Here is a 25,835-nt window from a genome sequence, read left to right as displayed (position 1 = left end):
CATGTTTATATGTTGTGCATACAGCATTCCCCTTCCCTTCTCTCCTCCCTTAACTTCCCTTCACCTGCCCAAATGTTGTACTACATACAGTGCGTGCCACCAGCAACAAAACAAGCACAGTGATGATAACCCTGTGGCCTGGGACCTCTGCCGTGCAAAGCAGCTGCATGGAGCAAAAGCAGGGAGAGGGCTGGGGCAGAGCTGTGATGGCTGTAGCAGGGCTGGGGCAGAGCTGTGATGGCTGGTGCAGCCTCTCCTTCCATGTGATGGAGGAGACAGTGCTGGCTGCTGAAATAGCACCAAGGAACTGTAGGTTACAGCTTTCTGCAATAGCTCAACTGGAAACAGAACAGCAAGGAAAGCCTGGGACTGGATACCCGAGGTTAATGTGGAAAGAGCTGCTGGATGTTTGCTGTAGCAGCCGGACCCAGAGTCCTAAAATAAAACCTGAAGTTATTTCATTAAAGCCCGTGATGCTGAACACAGAGTACTCAGTGAGAGTTTAAGTGCCAGGTGGTGTATTAAGTAAATAAAGCAGCCCTGCTGTGGGCATTGTTTCCCCAGCAGCCGGCCGTGACCAGCAGGCAGTACCAGTGCCCATGTGAATCCCTGCCGTGTGATGCGGCGCCGTGCCTGCCCCATGCGCTGAGACCAGCTGGGAGGGCAGTGCGGGCTTTCCTCCAGCTTTATCACGGTGTTGATAAGGGTCAGCTATTGCACGTGGCTTATTTGCATGGGTTGGCAGCCGCCCATAAGTCATCTGGTTTGAATCATGAAAAGAAACCGAGGGTTGCACGGCTGTCACGTGTCTGTACAGGGCCGTCTGAATGGAGAAAAGTGATTTTCATTTGAGGGACTTTTCGAATTCGTATCACCGCGCTGCAGAGTTGGCTTCTGTTCCAGCTCGGTGCTACCCTGGGGAGGTGGTTGCAGGATGGCACAGCCCATGCTCAGCAGTTCTGGCACTACCGCATGCACGCACAGCACGCCATTGGGAAGTCTTACGCTCCCATTGCTCCACTGTGGGCAGCAGGGTTGGGAAGTTAGCCAGTAAGGGGGAAGCTGCAACCTGCCTGCACCATGTGCGGGCGACGGGTGCGTGCTTTGCTCATATGTGTGTTCCAGACGGGTGCACACCTGCTTCTCCTGCTCCTTGTGCCCGTGCAGGACCTTTCCCTGTCGTGCTGCGCCTGGGAAGGGCTGCCCATCACTCGAGCGAGTGCACAGGTACCGCTGTGCACTTCAGCAGCAGAAGCTGTGGCTGTCCTTGGGTGGGAAGCATCTCTAGCTAGCATGGGACTGACATGGCAGGAAACTTCCTGGGTGCTATCAGTTATGTTTCTGGATACAGTAACTAATAAGATCACTTTGATTTTGCTATTAACTAGCATGTTGTACAACATTCGGTGTCAATATCACCAGCACCATGTGAATGAGAACAGCCAGCAGCCATTTACGTGCTTCTAGCTTCCTAGGTTGACTGCCACTAAGTGGCATTAAGCTTCATTTCGCATAATTTGCATCGATTTGCTTACGTGTCAAAATTAACGTGGCATTGTGTCTGAAGAGTGAATCAGCCTAACGAGCAGCAGGCTCAGCGCCGATCCACTGCTGCTTCTGGCTACTTAAAATTCAGCAGCCACAGCCTGCCTGCTTCTCTGTGCCGCTGCCAGCAGGGGAATGCAAATGAAAGGCCAGCGCTGTCCTGGGAAGGAACCAGGCAGAAAGTGTCACTTGGAGCCACTGCAAATGGAAACTCCTCTGGTTCTTTCCCTTTTCCTTTTCCTTTTTTTTTTTTTTTCTTTTTTTTTTTTGAGAAGTTTCAGTCTAAGTGATAAATGAACGTATATATAGACCTGGAAAGCTATTTTAGCAGCAGTGCTGTTGCTGTCCATGGCATTATCTGCTTACTCAGGTAGAGGGCACAAGAAAACTGAAGCGTGATTCCTAGGATTCAAAGTGTTTTCTTTGTCATTGCCGGTAACTTTCGGCAGTTTTAACAACTTCATCGTAAGCACACGGACACAAACGGGATGTTTGACAGCCGGTTTCTGGCTGCATCCTTTGGCCACTCAGCAGGGGAGTGCAGCTCCTCAGAACAGCCAAGCCCAGCCTTTTGCAAAGGAGCATTCCCTCACCATTCGCAGTGCGGTCTGTGGGCGGGTGGCTCTGTAGGCCCATGGGGCAGGTTTTCTTTCTGGAGAAGGGCGGATCGGAGCTCTGGGCAGAACGAGGCATTGCACAGCTGAGAAACGAAAGGGAGGGTTTGGCAGGAGCCCCTGGGCTGTGAGCATCCTCATCCCAGGAGCCACCAGCTGCATCCCGCCAGGTCAGGCGTGATGTGCAGGTGACAGTGCTAACTGTGGGCCTCACCCAGGGGTGCAGAACAGCCTTGTCCTGGAAGTCCACTCAGCTTTCATCCTTCCCTGTTATACCTGGCTGGAAGGCTGGTTTCATCAGAATGCTCAAGTAGGCGGGTGGAGATTTTAACACCATGCGAAATAAGGGCTTTATTTAAAGGAAATAGTTGCATTTATCTGAAGAAACAAGTGATAGCAGCATTATTTTTGTATGTGTGTGACTAACTAAACGTGCATTAGTGTTGCATGTTATTTTGGGCCGAAGCTGTGGGCTCTGCTGTTATAGTGGTGTTTTCTGGGGGCTGTTCTGTCCAACACGTGACGTGAGCGAGATCCAAGCTGGAGCTGTGCAAATGCAGGCATAGAACTGAATGTCGGGCCATTGCTTCAGGCAACCCTGTCATAGGGAGAGGACAACTGGAAATCACCCCATTTTGATCAAAAGTTAACACCAGTGCTATTTAGAGTTATTTTAGAGTTCAGCAGAGCTTTCAGTACCGTCTTTCACAGTGTCCTTTGGGCCTGAGGGAATGGCACGGAGCTGTCAGAGGAGGGGCAGCTGGGGGTGAGGGAAAGGCTCTGCCCCAGAGGGCGGTAGGCATGGAACGGGCTGCCCAGGACATTGGGCACGGCCCCGAGTGCCGGAGCTCAGGGAGTGCTGGGACACCGCTCTCACATATAGGGTTGGGTTTGGGTGCTGCTGTGTGGAGCCGGGGTTGCACTTGGGGATCCTTATGGGTCCCTTCCAGCTAGGAATATTCTGTGATTCTTTAATAAACCGGACCAGGACAATCAATGGAAAATATGAGACAAAGCCTTCTGTTGGCCAGAGACAGAATCCAGAATTTTCCCCTCTTCTTTATTTTTCTGTCTAGAACTGCTTTATTAGTCTAATGGAAAAAAAGGAAGAGCTATTTAGTTTGCCGACATGAAAATACCACACTTGATTACGCATTTCATTGTCTGATGAAAGAAACATTAGCATTAGAGATAATTACGTGCCATAACAGTTCATCTCATTATCAGCAGCAGAAGAGTGTGCAGGCAGCTTCAAAGACTGTTTCTTCTCTGAAATCCTCACCCATACTGGATTTTTCAGCTTTGTTATACAGAAATCTAGAAATGGTGGCTGGTTTTCAGTGCCTAATTGTTTAACATGGGATATAGAATCATAGAATCATAGAATTAGCTAGGTTGGAAAAGCCCTACAAGACCATCCAGTCCAACCATCCACCTACCACCAATAACCCCACTAAACCATGTCTCTCAAGGCTAGATCTAAACGTTTCTTGAACACCTCCAGGAACGGTGACTCAACCACCTCCCTGGGCAGCCCGTTCCAGTGCCTGACCACTCTTTCAGAAAAGTAGAAGCTGCATCTTGTCTCCTCAAACTGTTTCTTCTGTAGTAGATCAGCACAGCGACTACACGCACATGTACCCCTATATTTACATCTATTCCATCTGTCTAGATGGCACTTCAACAGGATCCAGTTAACACAAAGTTCTGTTACTCCTGAAATGATTTTGTCTTGGGAATATATTGGAGATTTTCAATCTTCAATGTCATAGGCTTTTATAAAATTCTTTGCAGGGTTTCAGACATTGAGCTGCAGCACAGCAGCAAAGCCTTTTGTTTTAATTACCATAAAACTATGTATCATTTCCTTCAATCTCAGTAATACAGAAACGTTAATAACATGGGAACCACAATCATGCTACGAGGTGAGCTTTTAAATAGGAAACACTGAAAAGCCTAATACAGAATTTAATCCAATACCTTTCAAAACAATTATGATTTTCTCTCCAACTCTGTGTGGAAATAGTCACAGAAAACGTGCATCTCGAGTGATTAGGGTGTGCCTTGCTTTGAGTACTTCTGTGTTAAGAGCCCGGGAGAAAGAGACTGTTCTAGGGATCAAAGTGTTCCCAGTAAAGTTTCTAGAGTCACAGGTACTCATCATCTATAAAAACTCATGCCAAGTGCCCGAAGAGGAGGCTCACCATCACAGGGTGTCCTTATAAAATGGAAGGTTTGCTGTCTGCAAGGAACTTTACTGCCTGTGCTGTTACACATTTACAGTAGTTTCCATGGGATGTAGGAGATGGTACTTCCGTGGTGTCCTTTGATCCACATCTTCCTGTGCCCTTTAGCTGCTCCCTCGACTTGTAATGGCAGCCCTGTCAGGTTCCCTTATGCCTGGTTGTCATGGTTTTGTGATTTTCGGTTATTGGTATTCCACATCATAACATCATGTAGTGGACATACCTAGTCCTCAGAAGAGAAAGACTACTACAGTCCCCACGGTACTTTGCTCCTCTGTTACCATTTCCAGCCGGAGGGAAAAGATAAAAGCTCGCAGTATAAAAACTTGCAGATCACGAGACCTCGTCCCTTTTTCCGCCGTCTCTCGTCTTGGCAGCACCTCGCTCTCCAGCCGTCTTATCGTCGGTAGTAGAGTAAGGCCTACCTTGATTTTGGGACATTCTCTCTCTCTGTGTTGGATTTATCAGCTTAAATTGTAATTATATTGTATTATAGTGTGTTGTTTTGCATTCCGATATTTTATTTAGTAAATTAGTTTTGTTTCTCCTCAGATTGTTGCCGCTGTTCTTTGCTCTCAGGGCCATCTCCCTACCCTTTTCCCCTTTCCCCTTTTCCTGGGACGTGGGCCCTTGGGTCCCCCATCCCCTTTGTCACGGAATCGGGCCTAACGCCCGTAAACCGTTGACACTGGTAATAATGCTTTTGGCAGAGATTGTTAATCCTGGAGATCGTTTGTAGGCTTGCTGATACATTAGTACATGGTGAACACACTCCAGCAGTAAGAATTTAAGATCTAATGGTGTTTTTTTCCCTTTTAGTGGTTTTACATTTGCATCAATTACAGCTACCATCCACCTCAAACCCCAGTCTAAGTGCTCAGGAAACATTTGTACATCCATAAAAACAGAGAAGATCAGAGCACCTTCCCCAGAACTATTCATCTGTATCTGCAAGCAAAAACTGTCCTTTCAGTCCTCCAGCAAATGGAGCACTCTCCAATCTCACTAAAATCAGTAGAGCTGAGGACATCCCAACCACTGGGGCCACTCTCCTTGCCTATCCCTGTGGCATGCCAGCATGCAGCAATGGCTGCAGCACCCGTCTCCATTGCATTTGTGATAACTGCTGCTTGTTTGGCAGAGCTCTAATGAAACACATGTCCCTGGAGGGCAGCTGCAATTCCAAAAAACAGCTGAAGAGAGGAGGTGAGCAGGGAGTCCTTGCTGATTCTAGCAAAGCTACCATTTCTCAGGGAGAGTTAGGATTTTATCCAGAAGGAATGCAGCCCTAAAACCACTGCAAATAGAACACATCGTAGCTTAATCATTCTGAGTGTTTCCTGATGAATGATTCTGTTTTCATGCACCTGCTTATATGTAAAAGACATCGAGAATGGTTGTTTTTAATTAAGAATGACATTAAAAAAAGCAGTTACCTATGTTCCTCTTTAATTCCTTTAATCATAAGGTGGAGTAGCTCCTCCCTAGGTATGTCAGGAGGAGTTGTTTCTTCAAGTAATAGATCCCTTCCTGAGCTGCTGAATTGCTCCTCTCTGACTCCAGCATCTCAGTTACTGCCGAGCTTTATCACTTACGTTCCCCAAATACAAAGTGTTCTCAATAAATGCTGTTTGTGAGGCAGAATGGGGACACCAAGAGGTAATGAACACCCTTTGAGGTCAGTGCAAGGCAGGATATAAACATCCCCAAGGGTTCATTCAACCAGTGTTCTTGGTTCTGCAGGCATTTGATTGCAGAAGTGCTAGAGTACCAAGTGAGTTGTACTAATACACTTTGCCCTGGCTTGCAAGAACCAGTGGGAGCTGTGTTTGCACCAGTGCAAAGCCCTGGAACGAAGGTGTGCAAAAACCTCTGGTAGAACCTTGAAAGCTCACACTAAGACGACAAACTAAACTTGCCTTGGAGGTGCACTGTCATGTTTTGAACCTTTGGATGGCTCGGGGTTTCCTGCTTATTAAAAGCTATCCGTCTGCTCCTTTTTGGCAGACTTTGAGTCCCCTGTGGACTCACTGGTTATCTACACAGATCTCTGGGAGTACAAGAAGTGAATTCAGAGGTCACATAAGTGCCCACAGCCCACTTTAAAATCTGAAGCTCTGTCTGGCCTCAGTTTTTATGCCTTTAAATCTGCTCTGATTTATGCTGGCATAAGAATCTTCCTTTGTTTGCTGACATACATAAAGATATAACAAGAAACACAGATGTTGTAATGAATTTTCTAATTGGATGTGGATGTTTGTTCCTAAAGGGCTAATAAATACAGCTGAAATGATCTGTTTGATCACAACTCACAACTGCCCCAAGAACACAGCCTAAAATACAGCTGGGGTAGATATGTGTGTCAAACACAAACAGGATGCTCACAAGACGAATGATCTGCTGCTGATATTGATTCTCAGCTCAAGATAAGAATAATCTTTCCCCTCAAATGTTGCTGGAAACAAACCTAGTTTGTAAGAAGGCATTGCTGGGAGCCCTACAGAAAGTGGCTCATGGGAAATACACCCTGTTTCTTTTTGCCTCTCCTCCTAATTTTGTTCTAACTGCTGGCTGAGGCACAATCATCAAAATGAAGAAGAAGTATGCATTCAAGCTCTTGAGCCATTTGCCATGAGACAGAGGTAATCCTGAGATTCACAGAAGCATTAAAATAGCAACAAGAAAGTAACACCAGTGCTTAGGATTGTTTTAGAAAGAAGGAAGCAGACAGGAGGTTCACAGAACAGAAATGTAGAGCTCTCTCATCTTGCAACTACACCTCCCTGTACAATGGCTCAGGCAGTTCACCCAGCTGAACGATTCACAGTTTTAATCCCCTATTATAAATAAGGGTGAGATATATGCTTTTAGCCTGGGGAAAGGTGATAAAAATATATATAGACTTAATGTAAAGCTGAGATTTCTGCCTGCTTCTCTTCTGATCGTTAGTAATTATTCTTTTTTACAGCCTCTGGCCTCTCCTCTTCTCCATCTACCCCAACACAAGTGACCAAGCAGCCCACGTTTCCTCTTGAATCCTATAAGCATGAGCCTGAGAGACTAGAAACACGGATTCACTGTTCTTCTCCTCCGGACACAGGGCAGAGATTTTCTTTGCCTCCATCCCAAAGTGCAGCCAAGCCTCCTATAATGACACCATCTCCCTGTGCTACCTCAAAACCAGTAAGTAGAGCTTGTGTCCACTTTTCCACCGGGAATTGTGCAGTGGTGTGTGTAAAATTGTTTATTGTACCACAAGCTAGAGCTGGTGCGTCCATCCTGTGGAATGGAGTGAGAACAATTTCGTGTGCCCTATACCTCAGACTTGTCTCAGCTCTCAGAGTTCAGCCGGTAAGGCATTAGGAATCCAGAGGTGGGAGCTCCTCTTGTGATTTAACGAAATAGCAACCCATTTTTGTATTGTGCTCAAACGAGCTTTGCAGTGGCTACAGAGTCCTGCACGCAGTGCTGAGATGCCACTTTAGAGAAAGATACAGTTTGATTTAGGATCGTCTTTTATCTCCCTTGAAAGGAGCAGATGAGAAGGCTAGCAGGCAAGGAGAGCAGATCAAAAAGAAATTCACAGCGTGAGCTGCAGGGTTTTGAGTTCCTGCTGCCTCAGGAGTCTGAGATCACTGGGACAACTGCAGTCTAATGGCAGTGGTTGCTGTCATGCTGTCCGCCCCAGCTCACAGTAAAGAAGGGCAGAGGTACCCGGGTATTTAAGCAGACTCCAGGTAGTAGCAGTGTCTTTGTACGAGTGGTTTCTTTAGCTCCTGGGAATGCATAAACTCAGCAATTCCAGGAAAACATGAATTCCAACTTCTGATATTCTCCACTGTAACATCTGCACTGCATGTCTTTGCCACCCCTTCTCTCCTCTGGCCAGCCTCAGCCTCACAGTGACCACTGTTCTCCTCTTCTGAGCTCCTCTGCCTTCTGGGTACGCTAAGCCAGCAGTCCCACACTTCCTCCTTCGTGTCCAGCACGTCCACAGGAGGGGCCGCAGCCATTATACCGCATGTGTCTGGGTGCTGGTGCACATACCACCTGCAAGGGCTTCACAGACTCCCAGTAAAACACGTGCCCTGGTTTGGGGAGCCCTTCTCATTGGTCTGGAAGTCTCTGATTTTCAGCCTGCCTTTTTCATGGGTAGTTTGTGATCATTTGCTACTATACATAGTAGACATTTTCACTGCTCATCACATCCTGTTGTATCCAAAGCCAACTTTGTTGTTTTAGACTAAGGAAGCCAGGCTCCTTGCAAAATAAAGACCTTACTGTTCTGCTGCTATGCAGAAGTAAAGAATTAAAAATACTGAATAATATCAATCCTACACTCATAGTTAGGAACTCCAGCAGTAGCCTTTCTCCAGACTACTCACTGCCTTTCCATGTAAGGAGCAGTCGTGGGATACACAAGTTATGAAATTCAAGGGCTTGCAGGACACGGAGATGTTTGTGGTAGGCTTCAGTCTGTTGGTCATATCCTTGGCGTGTGAATGTGGTTTCTGCTCAGCCGCTACCCAGGAGTCTCTTGTATCTGCTAGAACAGTGACTGAAAGGCAGATTTTTTATTTTTTATTTGTTTTTAATTCTTTGCTGCTTGGGACAATAAAGAAACAGAATTCTTGGCAAGTATTTATCAGCTGTTGTGGTTCTGTGTCTGTACAAGAGAGTCCGGATGGAAACTCAATATATAGAACTCAATTATCTCCCATTCAACAGAGGCAGAAAAACATATATAAGTTACATAGGATGTACAACACCTGCTTCTCTTTGTTTCGTATCCTCTGCACTCATTTATATCTATCTCATTTATAAGAGTGAGTGCGCAGGGCTGCGGTGAACCGTTAGGTTTTCGTTTCACGTGGGAGCAACATCAGCAACCACAGGTCAGTAAGGAACAGAGCCCCACGTGTTTAATTCTCAACAGAGGCCACAGAGGCCTCTTTGCACAGGGGGAGCTGCTGGGAGGGAAGGGCTCAGCGCCTGCAGGAGGCCATGAAGCTGAACCCAATGGGGTTCACCCGGGACTGTTGCATCTTTCAGTCCCTCTAAGTTATTTCCCTTCGTGTTCCCTTACAAATTGTGACAGCACCCTGAATACTGCATTTCAGACACTTCAGTTATTCTGAGTCATGGGTTAAATACTTGTTTTCACAGTGAAGATGTAAACAGATCTGTAAAAAGCAAGGCTCACTTCTTGTTTACTTAGATCGCTGTTTCTTGGCATAAGGATTCCAAAAATCTTAAAAGCATTATAAATTATAGGGTGAATGGCTTCACAGTGGACACTCTGTTAGATGTTCAGTTTAATGACAGAGAAGCTTTTATGCTGACAATTGAAACGAGAGGTTGACTCTTATCTACAAGGGCTCTGTCAACTTAAATCTCATTACATTGTTTAATTAGTGATGATAATGCGTGCGATCCTAAAACTATTATAAATGATTCACGATTGTGGTATACGCTGCAATAGCAAAGAGGAACTCGTGGAGCCAGAGCTGGAAGTATGGCTGGAAAAAAAAAAACCCAGCAAACAGAATAGTGGATGAGTACAGGAACGTGTAGCACCAGGACTTGGAACTCATTTTAGCCCATTTTTACAGCCACTTGCCTTTGAAGCTGATGGTGTGCTTGCTTTTTATACGTCTGAGGCTGCGGCACTGAATGGCTGAATGTCCTCAAAAATAGAGAAGAATAAAGATATTTGCTTCCCAGCCGATGTAATCAGCACTTGTGTGTTTTGGTAGCACTTAGCGTGTATCTTGCTGTGATTTTCAACCCTTTTATTCTGGTGATGGGAATAAAAAGTGGGAGACAGTCCCTGACTGAGGGAGACGCTGCTTCTACAGGGAGCATCTCACCGCAGTGCACGGACCTCAGCAGCTGACCCCATGCTAAATGGATGTCTGCCATAATCACTCAGGCCTGGATTTACCCCGCCTAACTTTAGAAACCTATCTGAGCCGCTTATGTTGGTTGTCTCTGTATCTCAGAGAGGATAAATCAGTTCTTCAGTGGGTTGGTCAGCACTCTGCACCAGAGGGACTCCGGATGCTGCGTTTCTGCTGGGTGCCCAAAGCAGACGTGCCAGGCTGGGATGGCCCACGGCAGCAGCACTCGCAGGCGTCCCCCTGGCTGCAGAGGTGTTCCTGGTGGCGGAGTTAGGAGGTCAGAATGAGAAATCAGCTGATAAGAGATCAAAGCTACGCCAACAGATTAGCGTGCCCCACATGAAATAGGGAAGGAGCGACTCGATTTTTTGCTGTACAGTTCATGGCTCCGTACTTTGGCCTTGTGTTGTTTGGACTGTGTAACCTTCAGGCAGTTAAGTGGTGAATGATAACTCCCCTCTAATGCGGCATTACTAACCATGAAAGGAATGCAGAGAGGTTGCAAGTTCAGTAATCAACTCGTTTTCCCTGTTTCCGCTTTGCCCAGTTTTGAAGATGAACGCAGCGTGTTGAGCTCAGTGTGGTTGCATCCTTCTCATTTTGTCCTTTTGTCTTCCATTGACACCTAAGGCACCATGAGAATAGCAGTATTCTGTCTCCTGCAAACACATGCATTTTTGTGGTACATCATTTCCTGGCCTTTATGAGTTTCCTCTTTCTCTGCATGAGAAGAGTCATGGCCAGAGTGAGATGCCAGCTCCAGACAGAGCTCTCCTTTGGTGAAAAACATGAGCTGGGCTCCCTCTGCTCAGAAGGGACAAAGGCAGAACATACTCACAGACAGCCCCTTCCATACCTTGAACCACTGCTCTCTAACCAACTTCCAAGCCTAATACTTTCCCAGAATTTTCTTAAAAAGAGACCGTCTCAGGCAGAAGACAGTCTGAGACCTACACCAAGCTTGTGTCAGCACCTCCTCTTCAAGCCACACATGCAGGACGCAGGAGAAGCTGGAAGACACAGTCAGCATCCATTTTACACAGACACCGCTGCTCAGCTCATGGAAGAGGAGAAGTACAGTCTGCAACCGGGCCTCTCCCTGCCAGTGGCAGACACACGGAGGGAACTAGAAAATGGTTTCTGCAGCCACCTGCTTGCTCAGCAGCAGCATTTCCCTGCGAGGCTATTCATGCTGTTTCTCAGCCAGAATGTAGTAAACTCAAAAACAGGGCTGTTAACTTGTTCGGCGTGAAAGACTCTTACATCACACCCTGCTGCTGGCAGCCAGCCTGGGAACCAGGATATGTGCAGCAGGTCCTCCCGTCTGGCTCTCTCCAAAAAGCCATGGCACCTATCAGAGCACCACGATCAGGGTGGCTGATTAAAGAGATTTAAATCTGATGAAGAGAACTGAAAATGCTCTTTGATTCTGATTTAGTCTTAAGAAAAAAAAAAAAAAGAAAAAAAAAAAAAACACAGGCTGGGAGAAATGGAATCCAGTCTGCAAGAGCTCTCTATTTCAGCATTCATGTGGTTTAAGGAAGTAAATGAGTGCCAAGGCATTACCCTGATTCAGCTTTGATTTATACCACAGTAAACTGATCACGGAACCTAGAGCCAGCAAGGCTGTCATTTACCAATGAGAAAGCTCTGGCAGTGTTGCTGTGTCCAGACTAGTTCTAAGTGCTTTAATACCAGCACTCCTCCTGGGAGATGATTCTGCTCTCTAGTAGATCCTCTGGGCTGCAAGAAGCCAGCTGGGTTGCAACATTCTCCCTAATGCAATTGCTGCAGTCTGTGTGAAAGTGCATTCAATTTAGAAATGGAATGTACTTGTCCAGCAGTTGGCACGTAAGTATTTAGTTGCAAACGTAGTAAATCAACAGCTCTGTGATAATGTGTAATTTAATTACTTAACAATTACACACCATACTCATGGAAAAAACGTCCTGAGCCCACCTGATTTGTTTTGTCTGCTTTGACAGAGCGTCAGGGTGGCCCCACTGAGCAGAATGACTTCACATCATTGGGAAGTCCACAGTGAGATTCAGAGGGAAGTAAAATATAAATGAGCCAGCAAACTCACTCGGAACTGAACAGACCCATTCTACCAATATTCTGTTCCGTCCCTTTACCTCCTCCCCATTAGTCTTATTTTTTTTTTTACCACATTTGGTATTTTTATCCCCTTTTAAAATACACAACAGACATCTTGCTAACAATTTAGATTGGTTAATTTGCTTATTCTAGAATTACTTAGTTGGTTTAGGAGGAAAAAAAATACATTCAGAAGCTCCTGTAATGTCGGTTTCCTAATGTAATTGTATTCCGGTCGCAGCGTTCAGATTCTTGGCAATCAATCATAGGATGTAGAGAATTTATATTGCATAATTTTGTTGCCCTGAGGAAATGCATGTCTGTCAGCTTGTGGCTTTTTTGGCAGAGCTAATTTACGCAGCTATCTATGGGCGTACTCTGTGCCGAATTTATCTTAACGGCATCAACTCCTGCGATTCCTGTTCCTCCGAGAGCCCAAGGAGAAAGGCCAGGTAGAAGGGACGAGCAGCCAAAATGCTGAGTCCCACCAATTCCCAGCTGCTTTGGCAGTGCTTCTAAGACTCTAAGTAGCTAAGACAATTAAAACCAGAGCACCTGTGTGTTTCTTCAACAGCGCACATCGGCACCAAACTCATGACCCCAGAATCCTGAACAGGAAGCGACTGGTTTGAAGTTGCAAGCAAAGTTACCATTATCACCCTACGTCCCGCGCTACGCGTGGTGCGACAAGGCTAAAGCCAAGCACCCACTCCATGCGCCTATAGGAACAGGCAGCTTTGTGACATGATGTAACGGGGTGGGTTAGGATTTACAGCCTGGTTTTACCACTGAACCGAATTCTGGCGTCACAGCTTACTTCTCCATTTCAGACTTGTTAATTTAACAAGCGTCCTGTTATTCTGCTACGAGAGCGGAACTTCTTGTAGGAGTGAGCTCTGTTAGTGATCACAACCCGATAGCTCATTTCTGATTTAAGGTAAAGGTGCAATGTAACAGAGCGCTGCTGCCAGTTTCTTACCAACTGTATCTCGGGAAGACAATGACGTACCACGTGTGTTTGTGCACAGAGCAGCAAGGAATATAAACCAAAGTCTTTCCACCCAAAGAGAGCTTTGCATGCACACTTCTGAAACTTCTCTGTTGCACCATTCCTTCTCGTGTATTCGGCTGGATGGAAAATACAGCTATAGGAAGGAAAAAATGCTGCACAGGCTGGGATCCTTGGGAGGGAACTCAGTGAATTCCTCATCCATCTCCATCTCTCTTAGCTCGGTTTCGTCCATCTTGTATTTTTAGATACGCCATCTTTAACAGCCAGCAGAGCTCTACAGAATGTAAATCCCTGGCTGATACCAAAAGGGCACGGGCTGCACAAAGCAGCAATGTTCCTTTCTCTTCTCCCCACGACACTGCCTTACCCCTTCCTCTGTCCGGATGAAACAAAATGCTGAAGTTAGGAGAGCAAAGAGGGACATCACAAGCAACCCTTCCTTCTGTGCAGCTCCTGCACCGCGGCATTCGTATTTTAGTGTCACTGTCCATGAGGAGAGCAACACGGCTCTGCAGAAACACAGCTTCTGTCTGTGTTTTTTTTTCTTTTAAGATAACAATCAACCAAGTTTGGCCATTTCAAAGTCAGCTGCATGGGCTGCTGACTCAGAGGAGGAGCAGATACCATCTTGGCAGCAGCTTGGAAAAATGTTTCCATTGTGCTCCCGAAATGAATGCAAAATATTTATTCCTTGAGCATGTTCCCAACAGCATTCTTAGCGGGCACTGAGGGCGGGGCCATGCAGAAGACATTTTTAGGAAGACAATAATGATTTGTGCGATGCCCGAGGTATGAATAATCGTATTTTATGATTAACAAAGAACAGCAGTCCTACCACGCGGGGCTTGTAAGCTGAAGCGTAGAAAGGTGAAGTAACAGAGCGTAGCATCACAGAATTACCACATCTCCTGCCGTGGAAGGGATCCACATGGATCACAGAGCCTGATTCCTAATCAGACAATAAAACAGGTGAAAGGCACACGGTCAGCAGAGTGAGGAGGCAGCAGCATTACGGAGCGGAGGCACTCGTTTGGCCTCTTTGCATGGGTAGGGTTACAAATAATTGCCAGTGCCAAGGTTAGCATCTCTGCTTTCTGTGCTTATACTTAGCACACTTTTACCTCATAGCTGCACAAGGCGGGGTGCCGGTGGCACGCAGAAATCCTTCTTCCTTGTACCTCAGAACAGAAGGTTACTAATTGCTGTTTTGTGGTATATGAGCACAGATGATTTCAGCAGAGAAATAAACATGACTCTTGCCCTGAGGACCTCATTGTCCAAGAGCCTGATCTAGCAAGCAGGCCGGGCAAATTCTAAAACCATAAGCATTGGCTCAAACAGGATCGTTCCTAAGCACTACGTCCAGTATGTACTTGCAGAATGGGTTTTAAGTGTAGCCATAACATAGCTAGCGATGACAGAAGGCACTGAAGAAAGGTAATCTGAAGGTTAAGTGCTGAGTTTGGTTGAGGTTGCTATGTATTTATGTTGCTGAATCTCAGGTGCTGTTTTGTTTTAAGTCAATGTGATGATGGCCTCGATCCAGGAAAGCACTTAAAAGTGCGGTCAATTTTAAGTACGTTGGTGGTCTGGATGGATTCAGCAGTACCAGAGCATTAAAGCAATGTGCACGTCGGCCACTTTGCTCGGTCGGGGTCTTTGTACAGTTCCTACTGGCTTTTAAAACCCTTACAAATGACTAGCACAAGTGGAGATGAAAGTTGATGGACAGACAGAGGATGGAAAAAGAATTGGGGAAAACATGAGAGATTCAATACAGAGTAAATGATGGAACGAGCATGAGAATCAGGATAGAAGAAAGCTGCTGGTGACAATGGGAAACAGCTGATCGCTGAGTGGCAAGGAGAGCAGCAGCTGCAAGGTCACTGTCTGCCTGCTGGTGTGTGTTTGCCTTTCAAGCCGTGGGCATTTGGACCATATTTACATGCAAACATTCGTGGTGTGCACTACCTCAGCACCCAGCTCCTGACATAGATGGAAGCAGCTAGTGAAGAAGCATGAGCATTTTATAAGAGAAGACACCAGGTTCCTCTCCTGCCACTTTCCCTTAAGCGTGCTGACAATGACCACCTGAGTGCATCCCAGCAGCTGTGTTGCACACAGGGACAGGACGCTGCCAAAGCTGCTTTCTTAGGAAGCACAGTGAGAAGTAGTTTCTACAGAGCGCGCAGCTTTCTGTCCTGCAATATGTCTTCAGAAAGGGACAGCAAGATGCCACTGAGCACCACTGCAGTACAGAAGGACATCATACAAGCGGGTCACCAAATGGGTTCTTCCAGTACCCAAGATTTTACTGATACAGAGGTCACATGTTGAAGTAAAGGGTCATTTCCTTGCTCTTCCATCTCTTCCTCATGGCCCCAAACATGGCTGTTGCTGTTTTAGTTCTTTGAATTCAAGTTTTTTTCTCTTTTCAGTTACAGAGTGGTAACAAAAAACAAAGAGTTTGAAAAAGGGAAAAACACAGCGTCAGTAGCTAGGGCATGCCATAGAGATCAGGGAGCTGGCTGCACATATTCGCCCCATCAGAGATCTCTGACGTGATTATCACTATGTCCCTTGGTCTCCCGGTGCCTCAGTTTCCCATTTATAAAAATTGCAGTGTAACACTTCCTTAAGTCACACAGATACATTAAAAAGTTCTTCAGAGCACAGATATTCTTAGAACAGGAGACGTAAGTGGCTTAAGATAACTATAGATAGCACGTTGTGTTTAAAGATTATAGCGGCAGCCTTTTACATTACAGACAATAATAATGTATAATAATGTACAGAAAGCTATCATGTTTTCAGAGCACATCAAGATTTATGCAAAAGATCATTACAAAGTAGGCTGCTTTTCTGATTTCTATGCTTATTTTAGAGCTTGGTTTAAAATGGGTCAGACATCCTTGGGAACACATAGCTTTCAAAGAATTACCATAGGACATACTGTCCTGCAGACTGTATACAAATTGGTATACATACACATATTCTTCAGATTTGATGTTGTGCACTGGATTTGCTCATTTTTACTGGTTTCTATCACAATTACCTATGGAATTACTTTAAAAATGTGGATAAACAAAATGCCTATCCAAGTTGATGAACAACCTTAAATAAATACTGTTCTAGAGATCTATAGCCAAGCTTCTATTCTGAACTTGGTGTGCCTTTCCCAAGAGCTCGAAATATCATCCAAACAAACTAAAAAAGAATATAACAGCCACTGAAATGTCAAAGCCAAATCAGCTGCCCTTCTTTCAGGAATGTCCCTTGCTGTCTCTCACCCACCAGGCCTTACTTGGACATCTTAAGAACCCAGCTGAAACTCCAACACTTCATCCAAATGGCCACGGTTAGAGTGTGTTCTTGGGATTACCCAGCAGCAGTTTCCTTTCTGCAGTGCCAACACTGCTCTAGGAGCACTTTCTGGCTCCCAGTGACATCCAGCACAAGACAGAGGTTGCGTCCCTCACACAGAGGTCCATAGCTCTCAGAAAACTCCATCTCCAATGACGATGCTCTTGGTTCCTAAAGCTGATTGACTTTGAAATATGACCACTCTGGCAGAAACAGCCACTTTAATCTCAACCTACTGAATGCATTATTTAATTTAATATTCAACTTCATTTTTTTTTCCATTTAATTGAAACTGACACTAAATTTCCAGTCTGCTACTTAATTGTGCTTCAGAAAATAAGCAGCATCTCTGGAGACCTTATATACAATTTAGTGTATATATATAACATATATATATATAACGTAGATATATTAAATTCTCTAAGTGTAATTCTGACTGTACTAAAGTTAGCAACAATTATTCCACTGGCTTTGGAAAGGCTAGATTTGCTCATTACCTTACCGGTAATGACAATTTAGATGGTCCATTGTCATGATATTGATTGCTGAAAGATATCACACTATGTTAAAACAGAACTATCCTCACACAGACTGCTGAACAGTGAATCTGCCTCTAAGCTTATGTGCATGACACCCAGTGTTTACCATATCCACACTGTGAGCACCCACTGACCATCAACATGCTTTTTTGTCCATGTTTGCATAGACTCTGCAGTAACGTAAGCATGGTGTCAAGCTGGAGGTGTATCTCAGGTCCTTAACATTGAACAAATTTTATTTTTTTTTCAGTTCTGGTTCATGGAATACAGGGAAAGGCCTTATCAGTATTTCTACATCTATTTATGGTACTGTTTGCAGTCATAAAACATTTAGCTGAAGCACTTGATACGCTTCTTGCTCAACACAGTCCTTACTTCAGCCCCTTTCAGATGGTATCAAACCACAGAACCAGTGCATGGAAGATCTGGTTTCACTTGTAATGTACCTAAAGTGATGGAACGATATAGTTAATAGGCTGCCAAAAGGGAAAGCATGCATGAGAGAAGGAAGATATCCATTGCATGATGCTGTCATGGCAGATTTCTTTTATGCAGAACAAAAAAAGAGAAGCAGTACACAACAATTTTGCCCGGAGTGATCAGCAGTAGATATGAGAATAATTCAGAGGAAGGCCAGTTTCCTCAAGCTATGCAAATTGAGCGCCACTTGAAGAACAGCTTTCTGTCAAAAAAATGATCTGTTTGAAGATTACAAGTCAACCACGGGCTCTACGTTGAAGTTGCAGAGTGAATTATTTGTTCAGTCCAGGTGTATGTCAATTTCTAGAAGTTTTGCCAAGATGGTGGCTGATCCAGCTCTGAGCTGAAGACCGCCTCTATCTTTCAGTAAGCCACCCCAGCAGCTCTCACCTGCACCATCCTGCTCGTGTCCAGGCACAGCTATCTGCTGCCAGGCTTTGAGATCAACTGATGATCATGGAAACGCCATTTTGATGGTAGACTACTAACAGGTTACCAGAATTTTGCAGGCCTCACTCAAGCCTGAAGTATGGCATCAGTTATCTTCAGGCTTTATTAGGGAAAGATTATTTAATTTTAGGTTTAAAAAATACCATCACTGAAAGCTGGCACAGTAAGTGTTTGCACAGTGGAGCCACTACCCACGAGCAAGGCTTTGAAACACAACACTACGATGAAGAAAGTGAAATGGTGTATAGTAAATGTTTATCCAAATCAGATTTGCCTCTTAGTATTTTATTTTAAATTTGTTATCCTCAGCAGCCTCTGCTCTGTGGAGCATTATGCAGGACTCTGGCCTCAATCCAGCAACAGTACTTAACTAAGTGCTTAACTTTAACTAACACAACTAATCCTTCTGTACTCCATGCCTGTGAAGGAAGCGTCAGGTAAATGTGGGCTCACACTTATTCCTCCATCCACTTCAAATCAGTCAATGCTTACCTGCTTTTTACCAATGATTTAGCTTCATTAAACCAAAAAAAACAGTACATTTGTCACAACCAGAAAGGTCTACTTTCTTCAGCAATAATTTCTCCTCAGCCAACAAGATAATAGAGTCCTATTTCAAAAAGAATGCGTGTGAAAAAAATTAAAGCATTTCTTTTCAAGCATATATGATAACAAACATTTAAGACAAGAATACTTAAGAGCTCTGGAATACTTTAAGCTGCTAAGTGACATCCTCCTGTTTGCAGAAGTAGCACTAGCTGGGACATCAGTATTCTTCTAAACAACCTCTAGTCAGCCCCTCCCAAGTACAAAATGTTTTTTGTTTTTAAATTTGTGTTAAAAAGGACGGAATTTTAATTGTCGTGCTGTTTGATTAACAACATCTCATGCTAATAATACTGAGTCAGCCTCCACCTATATTCTACAGGAATTAATGTTGCCCACAGAGGCTTAGTTAGAGAAGGTTTCTTTGATATCGCGGACTCAAAACTCTATCAGAGCTGCAGAGTGAGACAGGCTCAGAAATACCACCGGAGATAAGAGGTTGTGCAAACAAGTGCTGCCTCCTCTCCACTTCTGTCTCTGTTTCTCTTAAAGAGTTTAACTGGTGATCTAGGCTATAACTTGCTTGTTTACTTCCTTCGAAGTTTATGTTTTTAGAATCGCTTAACTCTTGTGTCACTGGAAAACAATTTTTCTTCTCAAACAAAGCGACAGTGTTATAGGGCAGTGTTCTCACACGAGGCAGGTTCTTCGTTTCTGATGTTAGATCAAAAGAAGTTTCGTAAACCCGACCTGTTTCTCAATCCAGTCGGTGACAGAACTCACTGGGATTGTTCCATACAGAAATATTTAGGTAGGGCTTTCCACTAAAAATGGGAAATCACTCTCCACATTCAGTCTGTATGTCTTCGGGGTAATAGGATGTCAACACTCCGTGCTGTAATTGCAGTGAAGATTTGCTGTAAATGCACACCATATATTTCAACATCTTCCCTAGTGCTGAACATGCTTCTATACTCTTTTCTTTTTTTAAGGCTAAATTTTATTGTTGTTCCAATTCTGTTATCCGTTTAACCTACTAAAGATCCCCAGCAGGGACTGCTGATCAGTAATAATTAACTCTGTAAAGTAATTAATGTTATAGGTTCTGTTATGCGTGAGGATACAAATGCAGTTCGGTGGAAGGCTAGTTACTACCTATGAAACATAAAAGCAATACATAGTTAATCTGTATTCCATGCCAGCAGACTCCTCATTAGGACTACTGATGGATTCTTATTCTGATGGCATTGGGATGAAGGAAAAAAGCCTTTCTGGCTCGAGTGGCAAAGTCTGTTAGAGCTGTTGTAAAAAGAAACCACCAGAATCATCTTTAATCTCACTGTACAATAACAGAAATACATAGAGAGCAGACACAACTTGCCCCATCACTTTCATACCTGCTGCAGGACAGCTCTCTCTCAATTTATTTAGGGCCTCTGTAAGATAGAGTGCTGAGCTGCCACCGGTCAGGATCCAGTGGAGAAGATAAATCAATGATGCTGAGAGCATTTTTAGTGCCAGGCATTGCTGGGATTTGGTCCCTGTGTTCTAAATGTATTGTAATCTCTGTGTTGCCACTATCTTCATTTATACATACTACACTGGAATGACTACAGCATCTAATATCTCAAAAGCCTTCTGAGACTAGAGCAAATGTTATTGCATTTCTTCCAGGTACAGGAAGAAAAAACTTGAATCCAGTATTTTGTATGAGTCATCCCCCTCCTTACTAGTTTGTTTGGTGCTGCAACAGAGTTTCCTTAGAGTAAATGGTAGAAACTACACTTCTGCACAGCTGCTCTGTTTACTCCAAGGTCTTTGAGGTAAGGAGGACTTTGCATCAGAACCAGGACCAGAACTCTGCACTGGGATTGACCCTGTTCTCTCATCACACAGCAGGCACTCAGTCGGCCATCCTACAGTCATCCTCTTCACCATGCAGTTAGCATTTGTAAATGCAGAAGGGATCCAGGATGGGATCCTAACCTCAGCCTCGCTGATCCCAGCCTTTTCAGCTGTTGTAGACCACTGGTATCAGTTATCACACTCTAGCAGAAAACAAGTGGGAGCTTAATTTACAGTAACCAGCAGATGAAACCCTTTTTTTCTGATAATTTTTGTCTCTTTCCACTTCATAAACCAGACTAAATTAAACTAAAAATAAGCAGTAAGTTCTTAAAATTCACTTTGCACAAACAGATCGCTACAGAATAAGCATATCTATGGCATATATTTAGAAAAAATCTAAACTGTTCATTGACAGCTCATCAGGAGAAGAGCTGTTAGACTACTTGGATTGTATAGAACTGTAATTGTAAGCAGCACTAGTGAACGGTGGGAAAATTACCATTTGTAGTTTACTCTTGCATTCCAAATGGGTTTGTCTTGATTTGCATTTAGATGGGAATTCCTTCTTGTTGCTCTTCAATCCATTAGGTTTTATAAGGTAAGTCATTTTTTTTTCCTTTTGAAGTACTTCGAAGGGCATTCTGTTTTACTGCTGAACTATGAGCTGAACAGGTGGCACCCCGGCATATATCAGTCTCAGCAAAGCTTTCAGTGATCAGAACAGAATGATGGAGAAAGGTCAGGCACAGCTTGGAGGCAGGCAGCCTTGAATTTAACTGAAAACGCCTATTTCTTACCAAAGGACACACACTATGTTTGTGGCAATGCTTCAGTCCGTTCCACGCAGACTTGTGATTTGCAGCAGCATTTTTCAGTTGTTTTTTTTCTATTCCGACCTAGTTATCAAAGACTAATGAGTCATCTTTTCTATTACTCAAATAATGCTTGTTTTAGTGTTTTTCTAATCTAGAATTAAAGCCACTTGGAGAGAGAAGCAAAGCAGAGTTCCGGTTCTATTAGGTTGCATGTAGACTTTGACTTTCGTACAAAACAAAGTTTTCTCATTGAATTCCCATATTAAGACTAAATATATTTTTGTAAAGACTGGACAGAAATAGAAACAAAAGAAAATAAGTCTAGAAAGGACTTCAAAAATTCATTCCTCTCACCCCACCCACCCCCAGCACAATCAACTAATGGTGCTTCACTGTCACATTCAGAAAGTTCTCCCAAAGTCCAAGCAAAGACCTCCTTGCTAAAGGCTAAGCAGAGAATTTCTTATTCCATAACCTGAGGATCCAGAAAATAGTTTATCACTTTCCTTCTTGCAAGAATATATTGCATTTTGGAACCTGTGATTTTTTTTTCTTTTGTTCCTCTTTGTTCGAGGAGGTTTTCAAGTCTTTCTTTACACGTCGTGTTTTCTCAACTCCTATATTGAGTTGAGTTGCTTTTCCTTGGATTCTCTTCGTTTATTCTCGAGTTCAATGCCCAAAATGGAATCCAAAACCCTAGCTGGTATCTAATCAACAAACGCGTAGAACAGACTTCCATGTCTTACCTGTAAAACTTTAGTAGATAGTGTGATTTTTTTTTCCATGAATTTGACATTTGTGTCTGACATCTACTTTCATTCTTTGGTCATTTCTTTGCATGACTGCTGAAAGCCAGTCTTTTCTCCTTTTATTTTTGGTTATTCTTACTTGTGTATAGCTCTGTACTTACCCACACCAACGTGCATCCTACTTTTCAAAGCATTTCGGGAATTCTCAGGATTATCTAAGTTTATTAAGTAAGGCTATCCATAAAGGTACAGCTTCTCTTAGTACTGGATCACCTGAAAATGTGCTTATTCATTATTCCTGCACTCAGTCACCAGTGAAAACACTGAACGACATTAGACAGAACACAGCCTTCCATGGAATCCTCTCTTATACCCTCCCAGTTAGATAAAGAAATGTTACTGCCTTCCTTGTGAGTATGGCTCTGACCTTTAGCAGCAGTTTCATCTGGACTCTTAGGAGAGTGTCATGCGAGATAGTGTCAGTAGTCTCGTTAACTCACACTGCATCTGCCTACTGCAAGACTTCCAGCTTGTTACTAAAGTGACTGAGATTCACTTGGTGTTGTTCATACACGTTGGCTGTTACCGGTGATCTTTCTTTCCTCTAATAACTGAAAATCGGTGTATTTTTTCTCCTATCCATTTTGGAATCAAAGTTCTACTGACCAGTTTACAGTTTCTTGGCTCCCTCCACCCACCTCCCCTTAGAGATAGATGGTCCAAGCCGAATGAACCTGACTAATTGGAGATGTAGAGATCTAGTCAGTGCAGCAACTGGACACAAATCATGTATACTGAGTACTTGTCTAAAAGAGGGCATATGAATGATGGCTGACAAACGACTATCTCCACTGGCTGCAGTAGCAGCTGCCTAGGGTAACCCATTCAGTAGGAAAAGATACATAGTATGTGTTCAAGCTCAGGTGAGATGAAACTCAGGCTCAAACAGCCAGTCTGATGACTGCCACTGATAGATCTCTATCCCACTGCATGCATTCCTACCAATTCAGGGAGGCAAACCGTCAGGAAGCTACATCAAAAGCAGTTTTCTGCTGAGGATAATTGCTGTCCACATCCCTGAACCATTCCTACAATTTAAATGCTTAGACTATTCTGAAAATAAAGGAATTCCTACAGGACATAGGGCTAAAATGAATTCCGGATAATCAGTTATCTTTTAAGACACGCATTATAAGTGCATATCTAATTTACTGGATGGATTTTACCTCCACAGAATATTACTAGCTCCTTTTACCATAGATAAAGAAAACGATCAAAGTGAGCAGTTATTTATTAAAATGTACATTCTAGCCTTCCCAGGAGTCCCCCAAACCTTTTTTCTTCACATCCACCTTTTTGTAACTTTTTCTGTCGTATCAACCTTGAGTTATTCCTTTTACTTTGCCTCTACAAAGATTGCTGGCACTGCTCTATGAAGCTGCTCTATCAGTGTTATGTCATAAGTCCTTGCTTTTTTGGCTTAAATAATGCCCCTGTGAAATCTGAAACATGGCAAAGAAAAAATGCGTTCAGGCAATTTTGATTTTGCATATATTTTTCTTCTAAACTGAGATAAAGTTTATTTTCATTAGTAATATTTAGTATACAAAGTTCTGATACTCACCGCAACCCAGTTAAAATGGGTTACCTGACACGCTCTGATGCCAAAAATTCCAACACTAATCTAGACAAATCCCTAGGATATAGTTAATAGAAACCTCTTGCAGCAGCAGAGCAGCCACAACAAACAGATACTGAAATGTTACAGCACGTAGTATCATCTCGGTGGGAATTACAGCTGCTTTGAAAGCCAGATTTTTCCCACCTTTACCTGGTAATCCTTTTGTAAAACAGCAGGTAGAGTTTGTAGAGAGAGGTATTACCAAAGATTGCCAAAAATATCTGCTGATTTGGATACTGCTGTAGTAGTTCACAGTGAACAACACAGTTCTCACCATCTATCTAAGTGAATGTAATTGTGGGCTGTTTCCAGAAGGCACGGTCCCACTGCCACTGCTGCCCTTGGCATTTCTTGTGCCAGTGCTAGAGCACAGAGAGTTGGATCAGGAACTGATGTGGATAAAGCCCAGTCTTTTCTCTTGGTCTGTTTGCTTTTGAGCCACATCAGTTTCCTGTTCTGACTCACTGTGTTGCCGACAAGAGCTAGAATGCAAAGCGATGAGCAGAATGAACGCCATTATCAGCAGCTTGTTCTAAGCTTGGCTTAAATAAATTGTAAAATTGAGGCAGAATGGGGGATGGAATTTCAGCCTTTACTTCTCAATGTACTTTTGCTGGTGGTAGGTTTTATTGAGCAGTATGGATGTAACAGCATGAAGTTTACATTACAAATCCCTGTTATATATTTAATTACCACCTTTAAATTATCTTGACTTTCTCATAAAACTCATCATCTGGATGTGGTTTCTGCCACTGGAAAGCCCTGATCTTGCATTAAGCTCTGAGGTTCCCAGCGCAGTGGGGCTCATTGCATTAAATAGGCTTACCTGGCTTACTATAAACATATCCCTGTTTCACAGCAGTGAAATGCAATGCGTACCTTTCAAGACTCAGTGTCACTTCCACCTACAAATAACCTTGGAGCTGTATTTCCTCGTGTCTGGAGCTTAGGAGATGATGATGCGGAGTAAATACCTGTTGTTTTAAACAAGAAACAAAATCAGGACAGTTATTTCCAATCAGACGTCATCTTATTCTTCTCTCGTGTTTAGCAAAGTACATAAAAACTCACCAATGTCAAGGCACATGACATGGAATATAATTACATAGAGCTTTTCATGATAGCTCCCAGAGATCATTAAAAGCTTCCAGAACACTCAAAATAGACTAAAAATGCTACAAATTAATAGGAATTGCCTTCAGACCTTCCGCGACTGGTCAGATAGAACATGTATTGAAATTCCGCACGTCTTTTAGGAGCGCAGCTTCAAGGGCTGCTCCGAAAGTAATGCCTCCTATTTTATGACTATGACCTATTATGGTGTGTTTCAGCACTGGCGACAGCGATGTGAATACAAGCCACATTACGGATGGCCGTGCAGATTTGCACGAGCGTGGCATGCAGGCTCTTGCTCATCACTGGCAAAAATGCATAGCTTGTGGTGGTGCCGACGTTAAAAATTAGTGTTTTGTAGCTGAGAGTTTGCTGTATCAAAGAGTGTTACTGTGCTCTTTGTAACGGTTGTAGTTTCCATGGAAATAAATAGGAGGCATTGCTTTCGGAGTGACCTGCATAGAAGTGAAACGTTTGAGGATTTTCTTTCCAAAGGACCTTCATGGTTAAGAGCTGCATACTGTCACTTTCCCAGCCCGTCCATTGGACATCCCTAGAGAGAAGCAGACCGGGCCGGCACTAACATTAACATTCTGTCTGACGAAACGCCCCAAGCGCTCGGATCTTTAAGAGCGGTTTTAACGCGTGACCTTCAGCACCACGCGCGTTAGAACGCCTCTGGCGGACTCCAGCCCCTCACACACAGCCCCGACCGACGGAGGTGACCGGAGCCCGCCTCGCAGCTCCCCAGGAGCGCTGCCCGCCGGGCCGGGCACCGCCTCCTCCCAACCGGAACCGGGGCGGTGCGCGGGACGGCGGCTCTCCCCGCTCGGGGAG

General features: G+C 44.0%; 1 protein-coding gene and 1 long non-coding RNA gene across 9 annotated transcripts in view; one reads left to right on the top strand and one right to left on the bottom strand.

Annotated features, from left to right (window-relative positions):
• PRKAG2 (protein kinase AMP-activated non-catalytic subunit gamma 2) overlaps nucleotides 1–25,835 on the top strand; it is a 192,066-nt gene that overhangs the window by 121,795 nt on the left and 44,436 nt on the right. For all 3 annotated transcript variants that reach the window (XM_021387825.1, XM_021387826.1, XM_021387827.1), the window contains one exon: nucleotides 7,374–7,588. In XM_021387825.1, coding sequence (XP_021243500.1) covers nucleotides 7,374–7,588 — 215 coding nt within the window. The remainder of the gene's footprint in view (nucleotides 1–7,373; nucleotides 7,589–25,835) is intronic.
• LOC110394138 overlaps nucleotides 7,599–25,835 on the bottom strand; it is an 18,748-nt gene continuing 511 nt past the window's right edge. For 2 of the 6 annotated variants that reach the window (XR_002435380.1, XR_002435379.1), the window contains exons 2-3: nucleotides 24,765–24,859; nucleotides 7,599–23,706 (exon numbers count right to left, since the gene is read on the bottom strand). This is a non-coding gene — a long non-coding RNA (uncharacterized LOC110394138). Of the gene's footprint in view, nucleotides 23,707–24,764; nucleotides 24,860–25,496; nucleotides 25,830–25,835 lie in introns of those variants that run through there. The other 4 variants (XR_002435378.1, XR_002435376.1, XR_002435377.1 and 1 more) reach the window with 4 other exon arrangements.

This window comes from Numida meleagris, chromosome 2 (genome assembly GCF_002078875.1).
Source record: "Numida meleagris isolate 19003 breed g44 Domestic line chromosome 2, NumMel1.0, whole genome shotgun sequence".
Taxonomy (NCBI): domain Eukaryota; kingdom Metazoa; phylum Chordata; class Aves; order Galliformes; family Numididae; genus Numida; species Numida meleagris.
The sequence above is the reverse complement of the archived record's forward strand: the minus strand, read 5'-3'. Positions and strand labels throughout refer to the sequence as shown.